At 39.0% G+C, this 26,493-nt stretch overlaps 2 protein-coding genes and 1 long non-coding RNA gene across 3 annotated transcripts in view; 1 reads left to right on the top strand and 2 right to left on the bottom strand.

The window, feature by feature from the left end:
* crb1 (crumbs cell polarity complex component 1) overlaps nucleotides 1-15,971 on the top strand; it is a 31,814-nt gene extending 15,843 nt beyond the window's left edge. The window contains exons 7-13 of the mRNA XM_056236826.1: nucleotides 90-643; nucleotides 1,034-1,199; nucleotides 2,216-3,134; nucleotides 4,831-4,875; nucleotides 6,965-7,087; nucleotides 7,292-7,418; nucleotides 15,598-15,971. Coding sequence (XP_056092801.1) covers nucleotides 90-643; nucleotides 1,034-1,199; nucleotides 2,216-3,134; nucleotides 4,831-4,875; nucleotides 6,965-7,087; nucleotides 7,292-7,418; nucleotides 15,598-15,816 — 2,153 coding nt within the window. The 3' untranslated portion in view covers nucleotides 15,817-15,971. The remainder of the gene's footprint in view (nucleotides 1-89; nucleotides 644-1,033; nucleotides 1,200-2,215; nucleotides 3,135-4,830; nucleotides 4,876-6,964; nucleotides 7,088-7,291; nucleotides 7,419-15,597) is intronic.
* A 1,078-nt stretch (nucleotides 15,972-17,049) lies between these two features.
* LOC130071980 (uncharacterized) lies at nucleotides 17,050-18,641 on the bottom strand. Its single transcript, XR_008804061.1, has 2 exons — nucleotides 18,430-18,641; nucleotides 17,050-18,394 (listed from the first exon to the last, which is right to left on the bottom strand). It is a non-coding gene; the product is annotated as an uncharacterized LOC130071980 (long non-coding RNA).
* A 1,553-nt stretch (nucleotides 18,642-20,194) lies between these two features.
* The window catches only part of dennd1b (DENN/MADD domain containing 1B), a 92,978-nt gene continuing 86,679 nt past the window's right edge, over nucleotides 20,195-26,493 (bottom strand). The window contains exons 20-22 of the mRNA XM_056236849.1: nucleotides 22,408-22,475; nucleotides 22,042-22,261; nucleotides 20,195-21,533 (exon numbers count right to left, since the gene is read on the bottom strand). Coding sequence (XP_056092824.1) covers nucleotides 20,934-21,533; nucleotides 22,042-22,261; nucleotides 22,408-22,475 — 888 coding nt within the window. The 3' untranslated portion in view covers nucleotides 20,195-20,933. The remainder of the gene's footprint in view (nucleotides 21,534-22,041; nucleotides 22,262-22,407; nucleotides 22,476-26,493) is intronic.

Raw genomic sequence — 26,493 nt, forward strand, 5'->3', positions numbered from 1 at the left:
GTTTCCTCTAAAGGTCCAAGTTACAATAGTAAAACAAGAACAGTTCTAGAAACTCTTTAAGAGTTGTATGTCTTCTCTTCCTCACACAGAGTATATTACTGCCAGATTTGGCCTGGAAGACTCCGCAAGCTATGCTGTATTCACCATCAACGACCAACTGGAATCAGACACGCTCTATCTGTCCATGTTCTTGCGTACACGGAAGGAGTCTGGTCTTCTGGTGCTGCTTGCCAACAGCACTACTGCATACTTGCAGATGTGGCTGGAAAAGGGAAAACTGACAGTACAATTCAATAACTTGAAGACTGTAACTGGTGAAAGTGTGGTAAACAATGGAGAGATCCATTTTGTCAGCATCACCATCGAGGAGGGTATGATAACTCTACAGGAGTCAGACCATGAATTCGGAGCAATGGATGTTCAACCTGTTTCCGTTCAGATTGGAGATGTGATCTATGTTGGCGGGCTGGTTGATGGACAAGAGTCATCTGCCTTTGGTGGTTACTTTAAAGGGTGCTTACAAGACTTGGAGCTCAATGAGAGAAAGCTTGAGTTTTTCCCACTTGATGCTTCTGTGATGTCATACAGACCAGACCGCATGGTTGATGTCACCGCAGGCTGCACCAGTGATGACTCTTGCTCTGTAAGTTACAATGTTAAGTGTCATGAGCTCTGAACTCCAAAAGGACAATGATTAGGTTACATCAAATCTGGCAGCTTTGTAGACAAACCCTGCTTATCTTATTTAGCTCTGTTATCCTCTTTGGACTGGATAAATGTTTACAGTCAAGACTTAGCCATGTCAATTAAGAAACTAATCTAAAACAGATTCAAAAGATGTTTGTGATCTGATCTGATTCGATTCACTAATCCAATATTATTCAACAGTTAATTTAAGTCCCTGAGCATTTCTTTTTTTAAATGAAATATTTGATCTTACATCTTCTAAACCATTTCATATATTTAATTAATTAATTAATTGGATCATTTTAATGACAGTTTTGTATCTGTCACTTTTGTTTTTCCGTACCAGAAAAATCCTTGCCAGAATGGTGGCATGTGCTTCTCTCTATGGGACGACTTTACGTGCAACTGCCCTCCTAACACAGCAGGGCAGCACTGTGAAGAGGTGAGCTGGTGCGAACTCACCCCCTGCCCACCCCAAGCAATATGCCGGGCCCTCAACCAGGGTTATGAATGTGAGTATTTAGGAACATGTGATCTCAGATGTATAAAACAGTATTTTAGCAGTATTACAATTTTTTTGACTACTGAGAAAAAATTAATGGTTACAGAATTAAGATAAAATGAAGAATTTTGGATTAATACCCTTCCAGATTTAAAGGGTTAGTTTTGCCAAAAATGAAAATGATTCCATAATTTACTCACCCTCAAGCCATCCTAAGTGTATATGACTTTCTTCTTTCAGCCAAACACAATCGGAGTTATATTAAAAAATATCCTGGCTTTATTAAGCTTGGCTCCTCCAAGCTACACTCCCACTGTAAAGCAATGCTTCCAAGCTTTATAAAGCGATATGTTTTTGTAAAAAAAATGTTTAAAAAATCCATATTTATAACTTTATAAACTATAATCACTGACTTGTGGTAATGGCCGTACGCGAGTCTAGTTCCAGTGGAAAAGTGACCTCTGACCCGACACATGACGTATTGACGATCGGAGAAGTGCAGAGGATAGAGCAAAACAAAACACAAGTCTAAACCGAGAACGAGAAATTTTTAAAGAGACATGTCGGAAGAGCTTGAGTTTGTTGTCCAGCCCTAATTGTTTGAACCCCGAGAGGCGTCTACTCTCACCTCTTACAAAAAAACATTGCTTCGCTTAAGGAGGCCTTTATTAACACCCTGGAGCCATATGGATTACTTTTATGATGGATGGATGTGCATTTTTGCTTTAAAATCTGTGGCACCATTCACTCCAATTATTAAGCTTGGTAGAGACAGGATATTTTTTAATATAACTTTGATTGTGTTTGGCTGAAAGAAGAAAGTCATATTATACCTAGGATGGCTTGAGGGAGAGTAAATTATGGGATACTTTTTGGGTGAACTAACCCTTTAAGTTGCAGGCTAGGCTTGGGAAAGAGACTTGCTGGGAACTGAGATCTTGCAGACTTTAACTGAGATTGTTTTGCGAATAAAAGTCTGAATCCTAGAAGTATCATGTAAACTACATCTGCCTTTATTCTACACAGGCATTTCAAACGGGACTTTTCAGGACAACACCACTCTCGTATACCGCGGGAATGGGCTGATCTCCCGCCACCTGACCAGCATCGTTTTCAGTATCCGTACACGTAAACACAATGCAGCAGTGTTGCATGCGGAGAGTGGGCCAGACTATGTGACGGTATCCATTCAAGATGGCTTTTTGGTGCTTGAGCTTTTAAGTGGACCTTCTTCTTCATCATCTTTGTCACCAGTAACCCTGCACAGCCCAAGGCAAGTGGCCGATGGAGAGTGGCATGTTGTAGAGCTGTTAATGGCCAGTCCTTGGGCTAACAGCTCCCAGTGGATGATGGTCCCCTTAGATGAAAAGAATGAGCCTACTATATCCGACTCAATGACGGGAAATCTAGACTTCCTCCGAGAGGGAATAGATATCATGCTAGGAGGACTGGGCCCGGAGTCTGGCTGGAATCTGATTGGTTGTCTGAGTAATGTTGAGATTGGTGGAATCGTGCTTCCGTATTACGGTCCAGCCGAGGTGCGATTCCCACGTACACAGGAAGAGAAGTTCAATAAAATATCAGAAAAACCTGTCCAGACTGGCTGTGTTGGTGAGGTGGTGTGTGAACCCAACCCCTGCCTGCATGGAGGCATCTGTGACGATCACTTCAACCTTTTCCACTGCTTCTGTCTTCCTGGCTGGGGCGGTGATCGCTGCGAGCTGAATACAAACACTTGTGCCTCCAACCCCTGTCAACACGGATACTGCAGTGTGCAGAACCTTACATACAGCTGCACATGTGAGAGTGGCTACACCGGCACCAACTGTGAGGTGAAGGTGGACGTATGTGCCGGTCAAAAGTGTGCTAATGGAGGGACCTGCTTGCATGGCTTAAACAGCTACTCATGCCTCTGTCCCCACAGGTTTACTGGGCCAAATTGCAAGTGAGTCTATTCTAATGTGTCTCAAGCAGTTGACTAGTTGACATGTTCATTATTACTATTGGTCATACTTAGGGTTAGAGATTTAAACAAGTTCCTAACCCAGGGTTCCTCAAATCCAGCCGTGGAAAGCCAGTGCCCTGGAGTTTAGCTCTTTGATTAGGGTTGGAGCTAAACTAAAGACTATGGATATAGAAAAATGGTTCACTCCTATGACTTATGAATGGGAGAACCTGCAAAGCGCAATATGGTGGAATACGTCCCGCCTTCTAAATGAAAGAGCCAATCGCTTATTGGTAAAGCCATTGCATCAATACGACTGCACATGTGCATTGGCTGGTCTAGTGTAAAAAAAAAAAAAAACGTTTTTTAATGCTATTTGGTCATAATAAACAACATTTATGGGACAGTTGATCTCAGATTTTGTTGCTGATTTCAAATATGTTATTTATTTATTTATGAGATTTCAGGATTTCCCCATTCAAATAGATAGGACTTGGTCTTGGATGTTGCAAATATGGCTGCCGAGTGAACAGACTGTCCTTGAAAGGGACTTTGGCTACTTCGACTCTGGGACTTTGCAGGGCGCTCCAGAGCCGGATTTGAGGAAACTTGCTTGCTCTAACCCTAATTGTTAAACTTTGGCATGTAACTGGTCCCACTATTGTTGTACACTATTGATATGTGTGATCCTTCATATCATGTAGTTTATTGAAGAGAAGTGTGTAGTTGCCTGTCGATGCATCTGGACTTAACGGGTGGGCAATTAAACAAGTAAAAAATGTTCATAGACTAAACCTGAAAGAGGGACCTGAGGACCAAATTGGCATGATAGAGGGCTCTAGACAGGAGAGAGGGCTCTTCTAACTTTGTCTATTAAGCTGCCACCAAGACTACCCTAACACTGAGATGGTGAGTTTTGCGAGGCAAGCATCTAGTTGACTGATTTGGGTTAGGAATTTACGTCTAAGTTTAGCAGACATTGCGGAGGTTGTGTGGTTCCAAAGACCTGATTTAAGGCTTCTTACACCAAGGCAATCCACAGGTATGTCTGTAAGAAATCATGTTTGTCCCTCCTGTAAAACACTGAACCTAGTCAAGAAGAGACTTGCCTTAGATATATCAACCTGGTGTTAAAAAGCCATAGCTAAACTCAAGAAGTTACTCCACTTTTCAAAGGAAAGAGAATGCAGACAGAAATTTTGACTTTGTACATCGAAACAGGCCACAAACCTCATACAATGATTCCCATCGAATAAACAAAGCAACTTGAATGAATCAAGACCCCTAAGGGACTGATTTGTTTTAAAGGTAATGCAAATCATATAATTGCTTTTATGGTGTTGTTTATGCTAGCGTGACTGCAGAGATGTGACTGTTGCCATACGTGTCATTTGAAAGTGGTAATGGTAATAATAGTGTCTGTTGAGAGTGCCCATCCTCCAGTGGTTGCGTTAGGCCTTCGGGGTGGCATCTAAGGCAAGTCTTCAGCCATTTATCTCATAAACATGTTTTGTTGCCAGACTGCTTCATAGCACTCCTTTGAAACTGCCTTGCAGGCAGCTGGGAGACATAATAAATCTATCTTTCCCCCACTGCAGAGTTAGAGAGATCTTTGGTGTAAAGTTTTGCTGCATAAAAAAAAGAATGACGCTTGCTGTTTGTTTGTCTCTTTCCTGTTCCCTCTGTCTCACAACAGCACTCTGATTGAAGAGGCTCCGTGGTACGTAGTTGTCAGGAGCATGTAAGTGGCGTTTTACTGTTGACTTTTTTCCTTTATTTTTTTACGTTCTCCTTATTTTATTCTTTCGCTCATTCCTTCCTTTCTCTTAATTCTTTTCATTTCCATTTCTTTATTCGCTCTACCATCCCTTCTTTCCTGTCATCCTCCTGCCTTTCTTTCTTGTCTTTATCACTTCCTTCTTACTTTCCTCTACCCCTTCTTTTTTGCCTTGCCTTCCTTCCTACCATCCTTCCCTCCCTACCTCCTACTTTTCCTTTATTCTCTCTATCCCTTCTTTCTTGCTATCCTGCTTTCTTTCTTTCTTTCCTTCCTTATTTTCCCTACTTTCCTTTGCCGTCTCTCTATCCTTTTTTCCTTCATTACTTTCAGCTTTCTGCTTTCCTTTTCCTCTTCTCTTTCTTCTTTTTTGCCCTTCCTTTCTTCTTGATGCAATGAGATCAAGGCAGTCGAAGAGGTTGAATGAGAATTCTTTATTTTATTGAAGAAAAATAATGATTAAAATAAATGAATAATCAATAACGAATAAATGATAATCAACTTTTAATTAACTGAGTACAACTCTAAAAATAAAAGACCAGAGGTCTAACAATTACAAGGCTAACATCTATAATTCTGAAATTCTGAGTATAATAATCTCTGCCAGAAGAGATCATACAGACTAGAGATCACCCAAAGTAACAAAGAGCTGGAAGAAGAAGTGAAGTGAAGCCACCACATATCAATGGCCCTATATATCTGTAAGTGTAGGAAAAACTTACATTCCACTTAAAGATCTGTTGTTAGTGTGATAAGAAAGGTCAAACTGAATTATCCATTGTGTCAGTGATATACTGTACGTCTTCCTACTAAGAGGGGGTGACAGGTCGTCGTGGCCGTTGCAACTTGCAAAAGAGACAGAAATAGATGCACGAGGTGTGGTTTTAACACCTCTGGAACAAAAGAAAGTGAAGCTTGCACCGTGCAAAATAACATTGCAGGAAAGGTCCATCTAGTACCGTGAATCACAAATTCTGAGAACATTGTCACTAATGCAGCACTTGGCAGGCGTCCAATATTTAACCCAACAGGAGTATCTTGTCATATAGGAACATTTGAATATAACAGTCATATCCTCAAACAGTATTACATTGATAAGATGAAATGGAATAAATTAGTAAATACTTGAATATATGATGAAAATTATGTATATAGAGTAAGAATACATGGATAAATACATTCAAAGATAATATTGATAAGCAATCAATCATAAATGAATAAAGATAGAAGAAATGATATGAATGAAGACATTATCATCAACATTGACCATTTTGGATACACCACTTCAGTTCAAATCCTTTCCATTCACTCTTTACCCTTTCTTTTTCTTATTTTACCCTTTCTTTCTTCCCTTCCTTCCTTCAGACTAATTTCCACTGTCCTTTCTCTCTCTCTTCTTTTACCCTTTCTTTCTTGCCTTCCTTCCTACTTTTCTTACTTTTTCTCTATCCTTTTTTCTAGCCATCCTGCTTTCTTTCTTTTCTGCCTCTTTCCTTTTTTCCTTCATATTTTTCTTTCTACTTTCCTTTCCCTGAATCTATCCCTCCTTTCTTGCCTTCCTTTCTTCTCTGTTTTTTTTTCTTTTCACCCTTCCTTTCTTCCATCCTTCCTATACTTTCCAATACTTCTTCATGTCTGTTTCTTTCTTGTTCTTTTCTGGGGTTTTTTCATTCTCTCCTTCCTATATTTTCTGCCTTTCTGCCTTATTTTCAGATTGTCTCTTTAAATTAAACGAAAATCACAATGAGTAACATTTCCTTTCCCAAAACCCCTTATTTGTCACATCATATATTTGTCCATACAGAATAACAATGGGGGTCTTCATATTCACTGTATGTTAATCCCCATATAAGGTGTCAGTTTATTGTATTGTCTTTGTCTTGTGGTCAGAGGTTCATTCACATGCTAATGTCATTATTCTAATATTAGGCTAATCCTCTTTTGTGCTGGACAAAGGAGGGGGGGTTGGGGGGGAGGAGGTCTCAGGAGGAGAGGATAGCTTCTTCATCATCTGTTATGTTTCATTCTTTTCCCTCATCCTCCCCATCCCCAGACCGCCCAAGCTCCCGGTGTCCATCTGTGGTGATGAACAGCAGAACCACACATGTTTCAATGGAGGGAACTGTTCTGACACCAACATGATGTGTGACTGCCTCCCTGGGTTTTCGGGTCACTGGTGATTATTCCTTCTCTTTCTTTGTTCACATGATCTCATAAATACATGTTAATGAATTTCAGAGTAGTAATTATGGCATGTTTTTAACCAGTTTTAGAATGATCAGGATATTTGTATTCAGAGCCAAATATTAACAACAATAATAACCGTAATATTTAAGTTAGTAATAGCAAGGTTTGTTTTCACTATACATTTGTCTTTTAGGTGCGAACTAGATCTTGATGAATGTAGATCCAACCCTTGCTTGAATGGTGGCTATTGCCAGAACATGGTCAACAAGTTCCAGTGTGTCTGTGAAATGACCTTCGCGGGCGAGACCTGTGAAGTCGACGTAAGCGACCTTTACTTTTACATGGCGGCTTTGTTTTGGCAAAACCTCTTCCAGATTCTCTCCTACCTAATTCTGCGCTTAGACGATGAGCCAGAGATAGACTGGGGTGACAACGAGTAAACAGGTCTGTGGTGGGGGCCAAGAAAAAGGCAAGTTTTGGGGCTTTTGCACCGGAGGAATGTTTTCATAGTTCCTATAGAACTAATGGCGGAAGTTCCCGCTTTTCGGCGTGTTCACACTACAGGAACTGGGAACAATTTAGATCTGGGAACGCCTTCAGGCGGACTATATTAGCTTCTACTTCAGAGTAGAATCTAACCCAGCACAATAGGAACTACCAGTGACGTAAGTGTACGCTGATTGGCCGAACGCATGCGAAACACTGGCACCCGCCATTTCTTTAAAAAGCTGTGTAGACACACAGTTTATAGCCTATATATTTACTCTATGAACATGGAAAACACAGATAGATGGACTGATGCCGAAGTCCAGGCACTTCTCTACCTTTAGCTAGGGAGGAAATCCAATGCGGCTTTGAAGGGACCAAGCAAAACATGATTATGTATTTCTGCTAAGCTAGCAGCCATACAGCAAACGCTATAATACTTTTTAGTATACTGTTTACTTTCTTTGTTTAAAAGTTCTATCTAATAACGCATTAGATATGTATTAGACTAATGACGAATGGGAGCGCTATGTGCTCAGGCGCTGCAGTTCTCAACGCCGTCAAAATAAAAGTCCCGCACGACAACCAGATCGGCAGGACATAAGCGACGGCTTTCATAACTTCAGAGTTCAATACTGGCGGTGTGAATGCAACCAGGAAAATGGTTTTCCCCTAGGGGAATATTTAGTTCTCCGGGGACCGCCCTGGTGGCTAGTTCCTATAACTGTGTTCCTATAACTACCCGGTGCAAAAGCCCCTTATAAGTGTTTTCTATATGGTTTAATAAGCTGGAATGGAATACTGATTCAAAAAACTTTGCTTCACAACTCTGTTATTTAAGTTCCTTAGATATTTGATATGAATATATATATATATTTAATTAAATGTAAATAAAGTATTTATCAAGTAAATGTAATTGTAAATATGAGTTTTTTAACCATGAACATTGTTATTTGTCGGTTTGGGGAAAACAGTGTGCAAGGATCAGTATCTGTATCGAGCCATTAGATAACTTTTCAGTGAAACCGCTTAGTGCCTTAAGGTGACACAATGTTCATAAATGAGACTCTGCCAGACAGCACATTTATCAATGGAAATGTTGTTACAGGATGGCAGTGTTTTCTTCCTAAACCAAAGGTTTCTTTTTTATAGTACTTTATGCAGTTCAAGTGAGAATGGTAGACATGGAAAATTATTTTGAGAATACTTGTGTTGTTTTGTTCATTAAGTTTAGCATTACATAGAGTTTGTACATTTGTAATATATAATTAATATAACATGAATAATAATGTTTATAAGGCAAGCTTTGGGATTGAATTGGAATGATGCGAAGGAATTTACTGAATTGCATTTCAACATAGGCAAATTAATGAGTTTTATTGGTCCATTGAGTAATTTGGTTCATTTTGATTTGTTCAACTAATTGGGAGCATACATAAAGTGTTCATAAAATCAAAGTTAACGTATTATATATAATGAAGTTCATTTGATTTTTAAAAGCATCATCATGCATTTGTAATTGTCGCGGTTTCTAAAAAAGGACTTTTAGCATAGAAGAGATTTCGTTTATTTCTGTTATATATAATTTCATGTTTCATGTCATCTGTCATTTCCATAATTATTTTTTCATTATATTTCCTTTCCATTTTCAATCCCTGATTTACATCCAACAATATCCCACTATTGATCAACTCATTGCTCTTTTGTATCTTAAAATCATATTTATCATTTTCAACTACTCTGTTGTCCTTTCCATGTATTTTTTAAACTAGCAATGTCACACTCAGTCGTTTCAGTAGTTTGCAGTGTTGTCATGTGTTCATCTGTCTGTTGATCTCCATGTTAGACTTCATGACCAGATTGTGTACATTGTCTCTCTCACATTCTGTCTTTAGATGACTGTCTTCAAATAAAGCATTTTCTCTCCATCCCATCCATCATCAATCTGTTGTTTGTCCTTTGTCAGTTTTGTTTAGCTGTCTCTCTTCTGTCATTTACACATCCAGAGACTGTGCCAGTGGCACATCATGCAGGTTTTGAAGAATGTTGCCACAGATTTTGATAGACAGAGCCACTGAACTATATGGGCGGTAGACACATCAAAGACGCCACGGCACTGTAAAAATATGGCAGGTGTGTTGAGTCAGCAATTTGTGTGTAATCCTGACACTAGGATGTTGAGACTAGGCAAAAAGTGTGTACTGTGCAAGTTTGAAACAAGATTAAGTTTTTTTTATAGCTGCAACTTACAGTGTATCAGTTGTTGTGACAGCTTTACTGAGTTAAGTGTACCCTGGACACATTTAATGAGGGCAGGTGATCACAACAATTTGGTTTACAATTCACCTCTACATGGAATTAGATGCTAGTATTACTAGTTGAGTTCTTTGACCTCTTGGCCACATCCACACTCTTAGGCCCTGTGTACACCTGGTATTAAGCGTTTTGGTCGATCGGATCACAAGTGGACGACGCTAAATACAGCTGTAAACCGGATCTAAAATGTTTTGAGCTGGTCCACTTTCGACCACTTCCAGAGGTAGTTGAAAACGGATTCGACCGGATTGCTTTCGTAGTGTAAACACTCCTGTGGTCGAATGCGTTTGAACAGCCACAAAAGACTGTCTACTCTCCGCCTACTGACCTAACGTTAAACATTACGGGAAGTGCGCTAGCCAGACAGGGTTTAAACTTTGTCGGCTGAAGACCCAAGTTTGGTTTGAAGATGAAAAACACACCAAGCACAATGTTCTCACACCATTCCTGATTTCTAACACACACTCACAGTGTTCGGCGTGGTCTTGCGTCTGTCAGAGCAGAAACAAAAGCTGCTGCTCTCCGTATGTTTTCCTGTTGTCTCCGAGAGCATACATATGTATATTGCGTGAGCTGATTTCGTCCATTAGATCGAAAGATCTGAAAAAGGCCATACATTTACCCGCCCATAGACCCTCCCCTCAAAGAAATCAGGAAAAAAGTGGATGAGAGTGGACAAAAGAGACGGAATAAAACACCAGGTGTAGACGGGCTTTTGACCATGTTTGGCCATGCGTCAATATGCCGACGCACAGGGTACCCCTTGAGCGTCAATATGAGACGCGCCTCCTAGTGGTCTAATCCTAACCCTACCCCAGACCTAAACCTACCCATAACGGAAGCGTCATCTAACTGACGCTAAAGGGTGCGCGGCATTTGATGACGCCCGAGGATGAGCGTCTCATGTTGACGTTTGGGGGGTGGGGTCGGCATATTGACGCATGGTCAGAAGCGTCAGTTAGATGACGCCTTGGGATGAGACTGTGTTGGTCTCCCTCCTTTTGTTATCCGATCGACCAAAATGACCAAAAATCTTAATACCAGGTGTAAACACTGAACAGGACCATAATTATTCAGTAATTAAAATTCAATTCATATAATCTCTTCTATGATGACATGTTTTAATTGGTACATTTGAATCAACTTGGATATTTTTGTATAGATTAATAAAGTACAAATTCTCATTAAAAAAGTCTTGGGGAAAAAAACTGTATAAAGTTACATTTTTTAATCTTAGAAGATGTATGATAGGCTAATCATGATTAAAGAAATAATGAAATATATATATATGTGTGTGTGTGTGTGTGTGTGTGTGTGTAACTGTAAATGTGTGTATATATATATACACAAACACACTGTAATATGCTTGACAAATTATTCAATGTATTCAATATGAAATAATACTCTTAGTTAATGGTTACACATGGGCACATGCATTTTTAATTAGATTCTTAAAATATTTTTCTTGGCAACTAATTAAATTGCCCAAATTATATTTATGTGATTGATGAGCTGAACTGATATCACAAAGCTTAAGATTATTGTGACTGAATACATTTAATCCTATCAAGATGTCCTTATTTTTAACTTGTGAGCAAAATGCTATTGTGCGAGTTAAAGATAGCCACTTTCCACTTTGGTAATCCCATCTAACAGGATAGATGCTGGTTGAGAGGATCTCATGCTAAGACATGTTATGTGTTGCTCTCTGAGCTTGGTGTTTTCTTAAAGACCCCATTATATCAAAATTAGACATTCGTGACTTTTAGTGAAAGCGTATGCATAAAAGTGAACAAAATACCTTTTAAAAGACAAACACATTTAACATTTACAGTCTCTCTCACTCTCTGTCCATACAAAAAAGGACTAAAAATATTGATGACTCATCCTGTGCTACACAGATTTTTGTCCAGTCATGCAAATGTCTCTTTCAGATGATATCATCTAACCCAGCAATCAGAGCACTATCTGTCAGGCATAAAACAACAAAAAATTATATTATAGGCTAGTATTATATTTTGTATAACGTTACAAAATAAATTGGCGAGTACACCTGTGCAGGTATATGATTTAGCGAATCGTTTTATTGAATAGGTGCAATCAAATGAACCATCTGAGCGAAACGCTTCTCTACAATGAATTGTGCTTATCGATTCTCTCAATAATTAGGCTATTATGGAAAGGACGTTTGCGTATCAACGGTAGGCTACATTTACACAACAACGATGTACTAAAAATGGAAATGTTTTTCCTTTGCTTTTCTCGTGCCTACAGACGACATGTAGGCTATCGCTTTCAAAACGATCCACGTTTACACGGATCCGTGGAAACTATTAAAAATGCTGTTTCATGCCAGGCCAGTCGCTGGCGATGTCACTTTGAAAAAAAAAAAAAACACTACATCAATGCTAATAAGGGACCGTTTACACGACACCATTTTGCATTTTTAACAAAAAAAAACGTTTTGGTCGTTCATTTACACGACAGCAGTGTTTTGGTGGCCTGAAAACGCAAGCTTTTGAAAATGGGATTCAAAGTGCAAGTTTTTGAAAACGATATCATTATCGTCTCAGTGTAAACTACAAAAACACAAATCGTTAACGTCATGCACATTACGTATTCAGTCTATAGGCGCGCAGTGTTTTTTTTTTTTTTTACAAAGTAACATCGCCAATTACTGGCCAGGAATGAATAATACAGCGTTTTTTGTCGTTTTCGCGCATCCGTGTGAACAGGGATCGTTTTGACAACGTTGTCGTCTGTACGTGAAAAGCGCAAAGGAAAAACTTTTCCGTTTTTAGTATCGCTGTCGTGTAAACGTACAACGCAATATAACTTTATTTAGGTCGACATCCTGTTATTATGAATCATTTACATTTTTTATACAATTGTATTACTAATGCAATACATTTTCTTAAAAGGTTTAAAAATAGATCATTAATGCAGAGGCAATGCGACAGGGATGCAAGCACAGTTCTTGAGGGTTAGTGTTTTTTGACTGCTGAAGCATAAATGTGTCTCAGTGTGAGGAATATGGGTCTGTGGTTCTGTTCCACGTCTGCAGAGAAAGTTTGTGTCTTCAGAGTGACAGAATAGTGCTTGGCCAGCAGAAAGGCGCAGCGGCGTTCTGTGTGAAATGCAACTCAGCAGAGCATCGCTGCAGGTCTGGAAACGAGGGGAAAATATATCGGGAGAAGCTTATCGCAGTGACAGGGTCGTTTGTCTGCTGGAAAGTCTGGCTGTCTCTCTCCTTCTCGCTTTCTCTCACACACATAAAACATTGCACTCAGAGCAGGTGATGAGCTCAGCTCAGAGTTTCTGTGGCCTTGAGCTTCTTGCCTGTGTCTCGGCTCCTTCAACAGATGGAGCCGGTGTGGGAATGGCTGGGTTGGATAATCAAATTTTGGTCCTGAAAATCAGTCCATTTACTATAGAAGTAAGAGTATGTGTGAGAAGTAGCATTTGGTGGTGTATATTGACTCTTGGAACTACTATAATTTTTATATATAATATAGCCTAATAGGCCGATATGAGGAACATACTAAAATAGAATAAAATAGTGCATAACTAAATTAACTAGTTTCAGACAGTCAGTCTGTGTTGGTGGGGATTTTATATTGATTCTTTCCACAGGTTACATTGTTATGCCAGTAGGTGGCGACAAGTGATTGTATTTTTGTTTGAATTAATGAATGTTCGATTTGTTCAAAACACTGATTCAACAAAACAAAAGACCATCTGCCTGAGTGAGTCATTGAATCATTCAGTCAAAAGTTTTATTCAAAAACACTGGTTGGATCAGTAAGGAAGCAATAGGTGTGTACGACTTAAAGAGGCGCTGCGCAGACCGATCGATGTATGACATCAAAGTGCAGTAAGAACGATTAGAGAGCAGACGGCTCTGTATGCTTTCAAACCACTCTCGCGATACTCTGATATCATACACTGATCAGTCTGCGCAGCAGCGCTTCAAATCAAACACATTTAGGCTGAGCCAGAAATCTTAAAAATGCTGCCTTCGGAGGTTTAAAGGGTCAGTTCACCCAAAAATTCTGTCAGAAATTACTGACCTTCATGTTGTTCCAACCCCGTAAGACTTTTGTTCATCATTGGAACACAAATTAAGATATTTTTGATTAAATCTGAGAGCTGTCTCACTCCTCCATAGGCTTCTATTGTAATTTAAACTTGCTGGCCCAGAAAGTTATTAAAGACATCGTTAAAATAGTCCAAGTGACTACAAGTTTATCAAGCAACGAGAATACTTTTTGTGCGCAAAACCCCCCCAAAATAATGACTTTATTCAACTATTCATTTTCTTCTGTGTGGGCCTCTGAGCGAGTTCACGTAGTGTAACAGCGCAACGCTTCTGGGTTGTACGTCAGAACGTAGGCTCACTATTGGCCACCATCACATGCATCACACACGACCAGCGTCGGCCAGCCCAATAGTGAGCCTACGTTCTGACGTACAACCCAGAAGCGCTGCGCTGTTACACTACGTGAACTCACTCACTCATTTTTGGGTGAACTAACCCTTTAATTCCAAGGTAGGAAGGCATCAAGACACGTCTGAATCCAACTTTAGCTTCACTTCCTGTCTACTGAGATACCTTCATCTGATCGATTTTTGAAGGCATCATAGATGTATCCTTCACTGCCTTTGATATCCCACAATGCTTGACATTCTGTGACAGTTGAGCTAAAAAATAAAGATGGCGTCTGAAAGTTGCTGTTGGTGGTAAGTTTGTGTAAATGTACATTTTTGACCAACGTTTTTGACTTCTGATGTCATTTCTTGCAAGAAATTAGTATTGTAGTAATTAAGTATTCACTTAGTTATCACCAAAGTCACCAAACTTTTTTATTGTAGACCATTAAACTGTTACGGTGCCTCAGAAGTCTGTCTGAAATGAGTTTTGTGAGGAACCTTCATGCGCAAACGCTGCCTACAAAGTCATTACCTGATAATGTCAAACTAAAGAAACTAAACAAAGACAAAGTCAACTGACTTATTCAAAACACAGACATATTTAGGAACAAAACAAACGAGTGAGTCATTGAATCATTCATTCAAATGATTCATTTAAATCACTGACGTATTTAGGAACAAATCATCAGTAGTTTTTGTTTGCAAAACAAAAAATTTAATCTTATTCTATAACTTTATTGGCCTACTTAATGAACTCTTGTATAAAAGGCAGTATGTTTTGTTAGAAGACTTAATTTTTGCATCAGGATTGACTGGTGAAAATGTCAAGAGAGGTGGCAGATGGGGTAGGATGGGACACTGGGAGCAGACAGCTGTGCCAATCGATCTGCACTGGAGAGAGTAGCCTACCTTAGTAAAAAAAAAAAAAAAAAAAACTTACAGATTGTCAGCTTGTGTAGACTGAGCCAAGATGATCTCAATTTGTGTAATCCAAGACAGCATCTTAGTTTCGGGCCAGATCCGGCCCACATCTGGTACATGTGGATTCCACACGTACCAGATGTGGCCGGATCTGGGCCGACTCTATGTTGCTGTCTGGGACGCTTCTTAGTGTTTACCAACATCTAAATGTAGATTATACAGTTTTATTAGGTTAAGAATTAAATTAAAATAGCAAAGAGCATCTGCTCTTTGTTGTATTTAAAATATGAATTACATTTTACTGCCTACTCATCACTAACTCCGCCCTGTTTTTATTTCCTTTAGCTGAATGCAGAGAGCGTGACGTCTGCCCTGTTGCTGTCCATCAGCCTGGTGTCCATTATTCTGTTGTTGGTTCTTTTCGGCGTGGCCACAGCTTTGGTCATGACAGTGAACCGACGGGCCACTCGAGGCACCTACAGCCCCAGTCGGCAGGAGAAGGAAGGTTCAAGAGTGGAAATGTGGAACATTGTGCAACCTCCACCGATGGAGAGACTCATCTGAGCCAATCAACCAATGATCGGCCAATCATGTTGTTCGTGGCTTGTTGGCTTTAGAAGACGAAGAAAAAAGGCTTCTTTATTCATTGATCATGTGGCAGCTCTCATCAGCTAGATAACAGTAATACAAATGACCATTTTTGATTGGACAATCTTTCGTTTAATTTATAATATTTTGTGACGAACACTTATCATTGATATTTACCTCTGAAAAGCGTTAGGATTAATTGATTGGTGAATTGTAAAGTGTTTAAAATAATAGTAACTTGAACATCCAATGCTGCTCAACAATCACGGCTACGGTAGTTAGAACATATTTAATAGAGTTCAGACCAATTGGATTTCATGGAAGAAACGGCTTCGTTTTTGCATCGCGCCTGGTCAGGACGTTTCAAGGTTTTCTATTTGTGTGTTCGTGCTGCCAGCGAGCTGTAAAAGTGACATTTGCGAGAGAGAAAAAACCCTAAAGGCCTGTTCACACCATGGACGATAATGTAATAATGTATAATGATAATGATATAGTTCCAATTATAAAATAGCAGCGAAACAATATCGTTGATAAAAAATGATAAAAACATTTAAATCCAATCAGAATCCTTTCTGCTTTAAAGAGCTCGAGCATTTAAAGCGACAGACGACAAATCTGCAGCGCGCGCTTAGAATAAACAGAGTGTTATCGTTCATTGGTGTTGACGCTTATATATTTATTATCGTTATAGTTATAGTTCTTGGTGTGTACAGGCCTTAAGACTTCTACGCGAGTCATTTTTGGGCATGCACGGAAAACTTGCTCGTGCAATATTTCACGCAGTCACAATGCTGTTTCCGATTTATGTATATGTTTTACCGTGCGCTCTCGGGTGTATGCAAAAGTCTCAGGATTTTTTTTGTCTTGCAAATGTTATAACTTAAGCTGTGTAATAAAAATTGAGTAGTAAAATTGCAAGTAAATTTGATTTTAGCCAAACATTTTATAAATTGACAACATGGTAACTTAAACATGGACTTGTAATAATTTGCTGCTCTTGTTCGGTAAACTGCGAAGAAATCGTTCAATATTAAATGAACAGCAAATGGTCACCTGCTTAATGTATTTAAAAAATGATCAATACTTTAATATCTGATTTAGTGGTTTTCCCTTCCCAATATACCCTTAGAATCACTTATTTAAATTCAAAAGCCACAGTCAGAAATATCACAACAGTGGTCAAATGAAGAGTGAATCTACCCAGGTGAGTTGTATGGACATATATAATTTATTTCAGTTCACAGTGCATACAGTGGTACCAGTAGTTCCTGTAACAACACACCAGACTGAGCCAATTTGCACTTGAAAACCATATAACTGCAGTGAGAGCATGCGGAAGAGTTCTACCATCCAGCTTCATTCACTCAAAAGCACTTCAACCACCACAAACTAAACTGATCACATGGTCATTCCAAATGTACATACCAGGAAACATTCAAGAAAATGAAGCACGAATGGTGTGTCTATCATTATGTTGAATAAAATCAGCTGTACAGACTTTTTGTGTGACAAAAACATGTTGCGTTGTGTGGAACATTCAAAAGCACAGTCTGGAGAGTCCAGTGATTCAGCTACAGCAGCTCATTACTCAATTTACAAAAGAATTCAACAGCAAAACAGATGGAAAATGAAGAACGTCACAATACTACGAAGCAAAAACGTAAATAGTACCATGGTCATAAAAGTTGACATCATATTACTTTATTGACTAAAAGAAGTACGCTCATGCATCTTAAAAGAATTCCCAGCACTACCAAAAAAATACTACAGAACTTTACAACGAAAATGCACATCAATAACACGAGCATATGTAAACAGGAAAGAAGAAAAGATTTGGGGTAGCATGTTCTTCAATTTATGTGCTTACTATCCAGTTTCAAGTAGTGTTTAATTTTAAACAGCTGGTGAACAGTAACTGGTTCAAATGTATCGTAACCAAGCGAAATTGCAAAAACAATGATGCTTCTCATACAGTTTTCCCAAAAGATTACACACTTCAGCTTTAAAATCAACACTTGGTAGTTTCAATGCTGCAACATGAACTGTGACCAAATTTCAAATAATGCTAAATAACATTACAATTCATTTTACTTTCTCTACTTTAATAACAAGAAAAACACATGTAAATTAGTATAGAAAAGGGGTTAATTACCTTCTATCTATTCTGAATTTTCAGTCATTACCAAAGACAAATATCAAGAAGTCATCATAATACAGAGCACATGAATGACAACAATAAACCAAACCATACATGTTTTTCAAATACACAGTATCAAAAAGTAATAACGACAATAAAAATACGCACTGGAAGCAAATGTAAAACTGATCACATGGCCATTCTGAGATACTTCGGCTGAGGTCCTGTGTGCTTGATTGGTATCGAACAGGCTGATGGTCTTTCTTACATTAACCATATACCAAATAAACAGGTTATTAGGCAAAAAAAAAAAAAAAAAAAAAAAAAAAAAAGTTCTGACATTCTACTAAGTATTTCAGGTTTTGGTTCGTATACCAATATTTTAGAAACCATTAAAAAGTAAAAATACTAAAGTACCTGTGATAAATATGAGCTCTTGTCCAAACCCTAACAAGTCGTCTACCTAGACAGCATCACGTGTATCAAGGTGCGGTCACATTTAACATTGTTCAGTGAATTTTATTTTATTTTTTAAAGAGAAATCCAGTCCTTTCCAAAGAAATCCACGCATTCAGGAATTTCACATGAGGGCAGAAAAAGTTCCCGTATGCAGATTCAAGGTTCAAGTCGGTCGTGTGGATCCGCAGCGTTGACCAACAGAAAGCTGCTTGGTTTGAAAGTGCACTAGCACTAACACTATCAACAATAGACCATTTTTGCCAGCAAAATCTTGCCAATGTGACCACACCAATAAAAAAGTTGCTGTCTGCGTAGAGTGTCAGGTATGAGATTCCATTTATGAGTTAGAAGGAAGCAGCTACTCAAGCAGATGAACTCAGTTAAGGCACAACCTTGTATTTAAATAGAGGATTGGGGTCAATTTCTTTTCAGAAGTTCCCTAAAGTTGCTGATTGTTAAAAATAGTACACGCAAATGCGATCTTCCCATTTACAGGATAATACCTTTGAGCCAGCAAAAACTATTAGCATTTTAAAGTGAAAAGAATAGCTATTTTAAGTTGAAACTACTTTGCATTATTATTATTTTTATTTACGTACCATAAGTTTTGATAGTTACATCAACTACATGTCCTGCATGTCATGTGGGGATTGAACAAAAACAGACATGGACTAATAGCCACAAAATGGCGATACAAGTTGCTTGATAACTCTGATTGGGATTTGCATAGTTCATCAGGACGTCTGATTTGTTCAAAGGCCGAAGGATTTATCGTTTCTGGGCTAAACCGCTACGTTGAAAGCCTAGCTTGATTCGAGACAGGGGTCCTAAAACTCCGAATGCTTTTACCCTCACATCTTTACCACAGCAGATTACGCAGGAGGGGTGAGGAGAGTCATTAAAGTGTCAGACAGAATGGCACGTGTCCTAAATCATCCTGCTCAACAGCCACTAAAGAAACAAGTGCTGGATCTAATGACCACTTCCTGTTTGGTGTAGCAGTACAGCTTTGAAGATCACGTTCACAGCTGATATGAATGAAATGAGTGAAACAAGACAAATATTTTCGTAACTAGAATTGGTACAATTTCGTAAGCAGTTCTGTTGTATTCTAACATTCATATATCAAGCTAGATTCTCTGCAAACCACAATGGTAGTAGTTGTACATGTAAAAGAGAAACTGCCCATCGATGAAAACACCCTCCTCCCGAATATGCATACTTCCCTACTATATAGTAGGCGAAAAAGAAGTACACAAGACGAGTAGTATGTCCGAAGTCATAGTATTCATAAAACATTGTGCGAGAAGAAAAAAACATGACCTACTACTTCTGGCGAGATACTGAAGTGCGCATCTGATGGACACTTTGCAATCCCATGAGGCCACGGGAGAAGATTTGTGAATGGCAGCGATGCGGTGCAACTTAAGCCGTAAGTCACATGACGACAATATGGCGGATGTAGAACGCTTGGATTTTGAATGGGCTTGGATACTATAAAGAAAATACTTTTTTTTTTGAAGGTTTCAATGTTTGTTCCTCATCTAATGTACTTTTATTACCTACTCAGACAGTGCAGGATTTAGGACGCACCTAGTTTATGCTAAAGCTGCTACAGCACCCCTTGTGGCAACACTGAGAATGCAACACGTACTCAAGTTGCGTTATAAATTTCGCAACTTGTGCATTTGTGTTCTCGTACTTGTGTGGAGCACATTTTGTGCCTTGGACTGAACTTTGTACTGAACAAGAGATCAATAAGATTAAAATATACATTTATTCGTCAGTAACAAGTTGCGTTTGCGCAAAAAAGTCAGTATTCTATGACTATCATTTTTAAGGCTATTAGTCCTTTAAAAAAATGTAAGTGGGATTTTTGTCTAAGCTGAAATTAAAATACTAACATCTCATCTGGGATAAAAGCATTAACCTGAGAATTGTCTTGAAAAAATACTTTTTTTCTTCAAAAATATAGCAAATTGAGAACCAGTTGTCCATCTGGCCTAGATAAATATCTCTCTTTAAGACGCAAAAAGTAGTGATAGTAGTTAGCAAGCTAAACCGTTACAGTGTCACAGTCAGGAAATACTGTGTAGAAGCAAATTAAATCTGTTTAAGGCATCATATTAAGCCGAGATTCACTCGCCATTTAAATATTTTCGTACGATTTAGTAAAATATACAGAGAAGTTCGCCCCTCACCCACAGTGATTTATCGAAACAGTGATTTGAAACTACGCAAGTGCAAATCATCTGCTGAAATAAATAAAACTGGATGATGAATATTGACATAAATCCCTTTAAACCTAATTTTCGTCCTTTCCATCCACCAGTTCTTAAACATACCGAATGCTGTTGTGAGAAATAAGAGGACCGATATTTCACATTAACTACAAAACACCTTTGCAAATAATTCATGCAAAGAGTGCTGGTGTGACATCATAGGACAGTGTAAATATGAAACGAGAATTGTTAGACGGGAGTGTTGCGTCAATTTCTCAGGATTTGTCCAGGCTGGTGTTGTTTTGAATGTGCGGGAGCTCCTGGTTGCTTTTAATGGCCATGCTGATGCGACACATGGACTCGATCTCCTCTAGTAAGCCTTTCTCCTCAGTCTCATGCCCTCTTTTTTCCATATCTGTCTCCTGGAACTGGTTTTCCCTCTCCCAAGGAACGAAGACCGAAGGTTGCCCGTCTGTTGCCCTGTGCTGGGCATGTTCCTGGTAGGGCCTCTGGGTTTTTCTGGAAAGGACCTTCTGTCGGGAGAGGCTGTGGGCTACTGGGTGCAGTTTGTCTGCGCTCAGCTGGGCGTCAGCAGAACTGGAGGGTTTGTCAGCATCACCAGGTTCCAAGAGTTGAATTGTAGGTCCCTCAGGGAGAGAGTTCCTCAGTGGGACCTCTTCATTGGGGAGGTTCTTGGAAAGGGTAGGACGGAGAGGTAGGGAACGAGAGCTGGCTTGGCGTCGAGGCGAAGGCGGGAGATGCTTACCGTGAACGACGCTGTCGTCTTGACCCATATTCCATCCACCTTGTTCTCCGTTTCCTACTTCGCAACCAGCCTGAGCAGGGCTGCTTCCCAAAGGAGACTTGCAATTTTTCTGGAAACAGTACAAATGACACACTAAGGCCATGCAGTTGTTCGTGCACACAATCGTGAGATCAAAACAGACCCTATATACCTCCTAAATATTAATAACAAAATCTTGCAATAGTTTAATGGTAACAATGGTTATTTCATGTTGATTTCAAAACAATAAACTCTTTTAAAATTATGAAAATTTTAAGTTTCCAAAATAATTCAATCTATCCATCCATCCATCCTTTATAAAAAATCTTGATAAATAAAATTTGAAGTTACTAATACATAAAAAAACAACATTAAAAATGTAAATTAAATAATTGAAATAACTAATAAATAAAAGAATACAGAAAAGAATACAATTTAAATTATTAACAAATAATTAAAACACACTTAATTGGAATAAATGAATGAAACAAAAAATGAAAAAAAATTCCAATCATTAATTAATAACAAGTTGCATAAACATATGCAAATAATTGAAATAATTAAAAATACAAAATAAATAAATAAAAGGCATCCCTCACCGTGGGATTGTAGTCCAGGTCTTCAACTGATCTGAAAAAGTCCAGGCTCTTGGCGGCGGACAATCGCCCTTCCTCGATGTGGGACGTGCTGAGAGAGTCCAGAATCTCCTCCAGCAGGGTCATCTGGCCCGTTTGACTGGCTTCAGACCGAAACTCTAAATCAGAGTCATCACTGTCCTCGTTGTATGACGGCGCCTCCCCACTGTCCTCAGAGGATATTCTGCTCACACACACACATAGGTTGTTAACTCGAAAGTCATGTGGGATGAAAAAAAGCACCAGAGGGCAGTGTTGCCTTGAAGAATGGATGATGTTTACACTATAATTGGTTTGGAAAACACACTGTAATAGAGTTTAAACCCTTACCTGCTGGCTGTGTCGTCATTGTCAGGAAAGTAGAGGCTCATGTGTGGAGACGACTTTGGATTTTGATGCTAAAATAGAGGATTGAAATGTTAAAATCCCACATAATCTACTAAAGCAACCCATTTCCTGAACGAAACTTTGCATGTCCCCATTACAGAGCGACAGCATTAATTCCTGTCCCCATCATAGGTGCTCGGTCTGCTAATCCCTTGGCTTTTATAACACACCTGTGTAACACGTTTAATTGGCAAATTAAAGAATTGAAGCATTATAGGGGCACCACTTCACGCTGCGGCCCCAGGCTTTAAGGTTTGCCATTAACTAGCCATCCACGACATGTGTACACACACACACGCAAACGTGCCGCCACTCACTAAATTAGCCCATAAACTGCCGTTTGCCACATTATCAAAGCACATACTAAACCAAAGCCCTTTTACTGAGCTCGAGGCGCGAGAAAAACGTCACGCTACGTTGCTAACCGGACAGGGCGGATCAGATCAACTGGTCAAGTCTCGCCGTAATGGCTCAAGCGAAAAGCTTCCTGCCATCTTAGGTAACGGTGCCTGCCGAATGGGTTAATGGCCACCCTGTCCATAAAAATAGCTAAGAGATGCGTGTACCGAACACTTTGCCATTGGAATAAACAGGAACACATGTTGGGCACTGATTGCCCCACTCGCTAGTAGCCGGCAGCTATAATGAAAGCGATTACGGGGGGTTCAGGCCTTGAATCCTCCAAAAGGCTTTAATGGATTCCTGTGTCAGGGCCATAAATTTGGCCGGCAAGCCATTTTGGCTTAAGTGAAGGGGCTGGATGCACCTGCGGAACTGTGTCACATTCATTTGGTGTCGGCGGGGTGTGTGTGTGTGTGTGTGTGTATGTTTGTTTGCCCTGCAACACTGTTTGCAGTTATGTAGCCCCTTGAGTTGCGAAGCGGGCCGTGCTGTTCAGAGAGCGGCCCCTCTCTTGTGCTTTCTATGAGCGGAGGTGTTTATTAAAACAAGGCGAGTGCAAGCCCTCTGCAGGATGGCAACACCAGACCTGCATCTCAAACACCTTCTACCCAAACAAAAAAAGAGCAAACTCTCAACACATACAGTCAGGTATAAAAAAAAAAAAAAAAAAAAAAAAAAAAAAAAAAAAAAAAAAAAAAAGAGTAGAATCGGTTAGTTGGCAAAATGCTAATTTTCAGCCCTTCTGAGATATTTGACATCATTTTCCAAACAATCGTTATGAAATTTAGTAAACTTTAACCTAAAAATAAACTTAAAAAAAAAAGTAAATATAAGTAGCTGCTACAATGCTAAAGTAGTTGCTAAGCCATTGATTTGTGTGGTTTCAAAGATGTCCAGTGTGGTTTAAGCATGCTGCTAAGCAGTTGTTAGGGTGTTTTGGGTTGTTGGGTTGTTGGTTGTTGGGTTGTTGCTAGGAAGTAACAATAATACAAAGTCAGCCTTAAACTTCACAGTCACTTCTTTAGTTCTCTCAGGTTTGGGTATTAAACAATTTATTAAAAAAAAACGATATGTGGGCTAAATGCTAGGCTAATTTTTAATGTTTAGATTGTTTATAGTTGAGTTCATGTTGCAAAGCAGTTGCACTTGTTAGGGCCAAGTCAAAATAAGTTTATACTCGAGGTTATGGGTGTGAAACAATAGTAACAGTAGAGCTGCATGATGAATAAAAAAAAAACTAAAATCGTGATTTGGCTTGCTGCGATTATCCAATCAAGGCTGTGATTTAATTAAATATAAAATATGCACTGCGTGTATCAGAGTGAAGTGTGGCACTTTGTTCTTTTACATGTGAGCAATTATTAAAAATAAATAATAAAAAGTATATCATTATTATTCCTTTTTTATATCATCTTTTTATATTTTACAGTGAAATATTACAGTAATTATTAATACAGTAATTTCCCTTATTTTGTTTAATATTTTATTTAGCAATACTAATATTTATTATTATTATCATTTTTAAAATCATTGATATATAGTACATTTTTAGGCCAAACTAATCAAAACTGAAGCAAACTGAAGCCTAAAAAAAAAATCTAATTTTAAATCACAAATGTTTAATCAGAAAAATGTATTATACCGGTATCCCCCCCATTAGTGTAGCCCTGAGTAATAGAAATGATTGTCTTAGTAAATCGCTAATTACTCTCTGGGATGGCACAGCAGAGGATGCTGGGAAATAACATGAAGACTTTAGTCACTGCATTCTTTCCAAAGTGAGTCAAAGTGAAAAAGTCAAAGGCCAGGAAAAGAATCAGGATATGAAATAAAATAACAAAAGCCGTTCGAGCCACTGTTCCGAGACAGGCCAAAACCGCTGATTTGGAAAACAAGCAGACATGAGCCTATTTGCTTCTTTTACGTGTCCCCTAAATCAGCACGGACATATTGAGCTGCCACAGGTCAACGTCTGCTCCTTAAACTGCCTGTTTAAATCCACACGGAAAATGGGCTGTCTTCAGTCGAAGCGACGAGCAGACATCGCGCTCTTCAACGGAGACTTTAAAACCGTTAAAACTTCATCTCTCTTGTCAGGGCAGGCCGTTTTAAGAGAAAATCCCATTTTGCTTCTAGCGTGGCCAAGTTGTAAGAAGCGGCAACAGGGCTTTACGTTGCAGCCAATCGTCTCGTCGATTTAATAGCCAGGCTTACATTATATATTTCATATGCTATTTCAGACCAGGCACTGATCTCATGCGCTTGGCAGGGTATGGAAAGGGAAGATATGCCTGGAAAATGCAAACAAAACCCCTGCGCCTCCAAGCCAAAACTTAAGCCAGCATCTGCTGAGCTATTCAAGCAGTTCCCCTTTAAACAAAGCCCAGGACCCCTTCCCAGGCAAACTTCCCTCCAACTGGCTCCAGCTTAAAGCAACTTTCCAAATATCAGAGAGCAGGAGAGCGCAAGAAAGAGTCTGAATGTGTGTGTTTGTGTGTGTGTGTCGTTCAGGAGCATCCAGTAGGTGGCACTTTGGTTACAGCCGACAGGGCTTTCTCCCCCGCCATCTCCGTCTCATCATCGTCTCATGCAGATGTGCGGCTTCTCTCCGTTTGCAGAGAAACGTCCACCGGCCAAAAGCGCTTTCTCTCCATTTGTACGTCAATGTTTTTTGACACCCAACGAATCCATCTCGACGCTGGCAGTCCTTCAGACCTAGAGTTTCACAAAGCTCTCTCTCACACGTTCTCACATTCATCCATCCATGCTAACAGCCATGGAACTGTATGAGATGAGTTTAGAAAGAATAAGCAATATCTAAATAGAATTTGAATTTAAATTTAAAAGAATTTCGAGTACACACATCAAATTTTACATCGGTTTTTTGAGTGAAAAGGATATTCAATAAGAAAAGCACAGGGTGAGACTTGTGCATCATAATGGATCATTTTGATGAAAGATTACAAATGTATTGTCTTTCTTTAAAAGAGAATATTAACAATAATGCGTATTAAAAGAATATTCTGGTTTCAACCGGCGGCATTAAATGTTGATTACCACAAAAAAAAAGACAATTCCCTCCTTTAAAAAAATAAATAAAAGCAAAAATCTGGGTTACAGTGAGATACAATGGAAGTGAATTGCGCCAAATACTCATCGTACCTATTGTACAGAATCCACAAAATATAAGCAACATGAGTGTTAACATGATTTTAGTCTTAGAAACAGTCACCTTTTCAGTGTAAACACAGTTTTACTTCATGGCCATGACAATGCAACAACTAAAACCCTAAAACAATCATTTTTTAGAACTGTACAGCTCAAATAAAATACAATTTTCAAGTACTTTTATAAGATAAGCTTCACATTTCAGCTTTTAAATCCTCAAAAAAAAATGGCCACATTCACTGTAACCTCTATTATTTTTTATTAGGAAAGCAAGGAAAACTAGTCAATTTTTTTTTTGTAGTAATCATCATTAAGCCACAAATGTTGTCAACTTGTACTGAACCTGGAATTATTTCTTGTAAAAAATTCAAATGATTAATTATAATTTCATGACACCGAGTTCATTTCACACCGTTAACCCTCCCGCAGCTGTAACGCAATCGTGTTTACAGTGGTCAC

Source organism: Rhinichthys klamathensis, unplaced genomic scaffold, assembly GCF_029890125.1.
Source record: "Rhinichthys klamathensis goyatoka isolate OS25496 unplaced genomic scaffold, OSU_Roscu_1.1 h1tg000467l_1, whole genome shotgun sequence".
NCBI classification, from domain to species: Eukaryota; Metazoa; Chordata; class Actinopteri; order Cypriniformes; family Leuciscidae; genus Rhinichthys; species Rhinichthys klamathensis.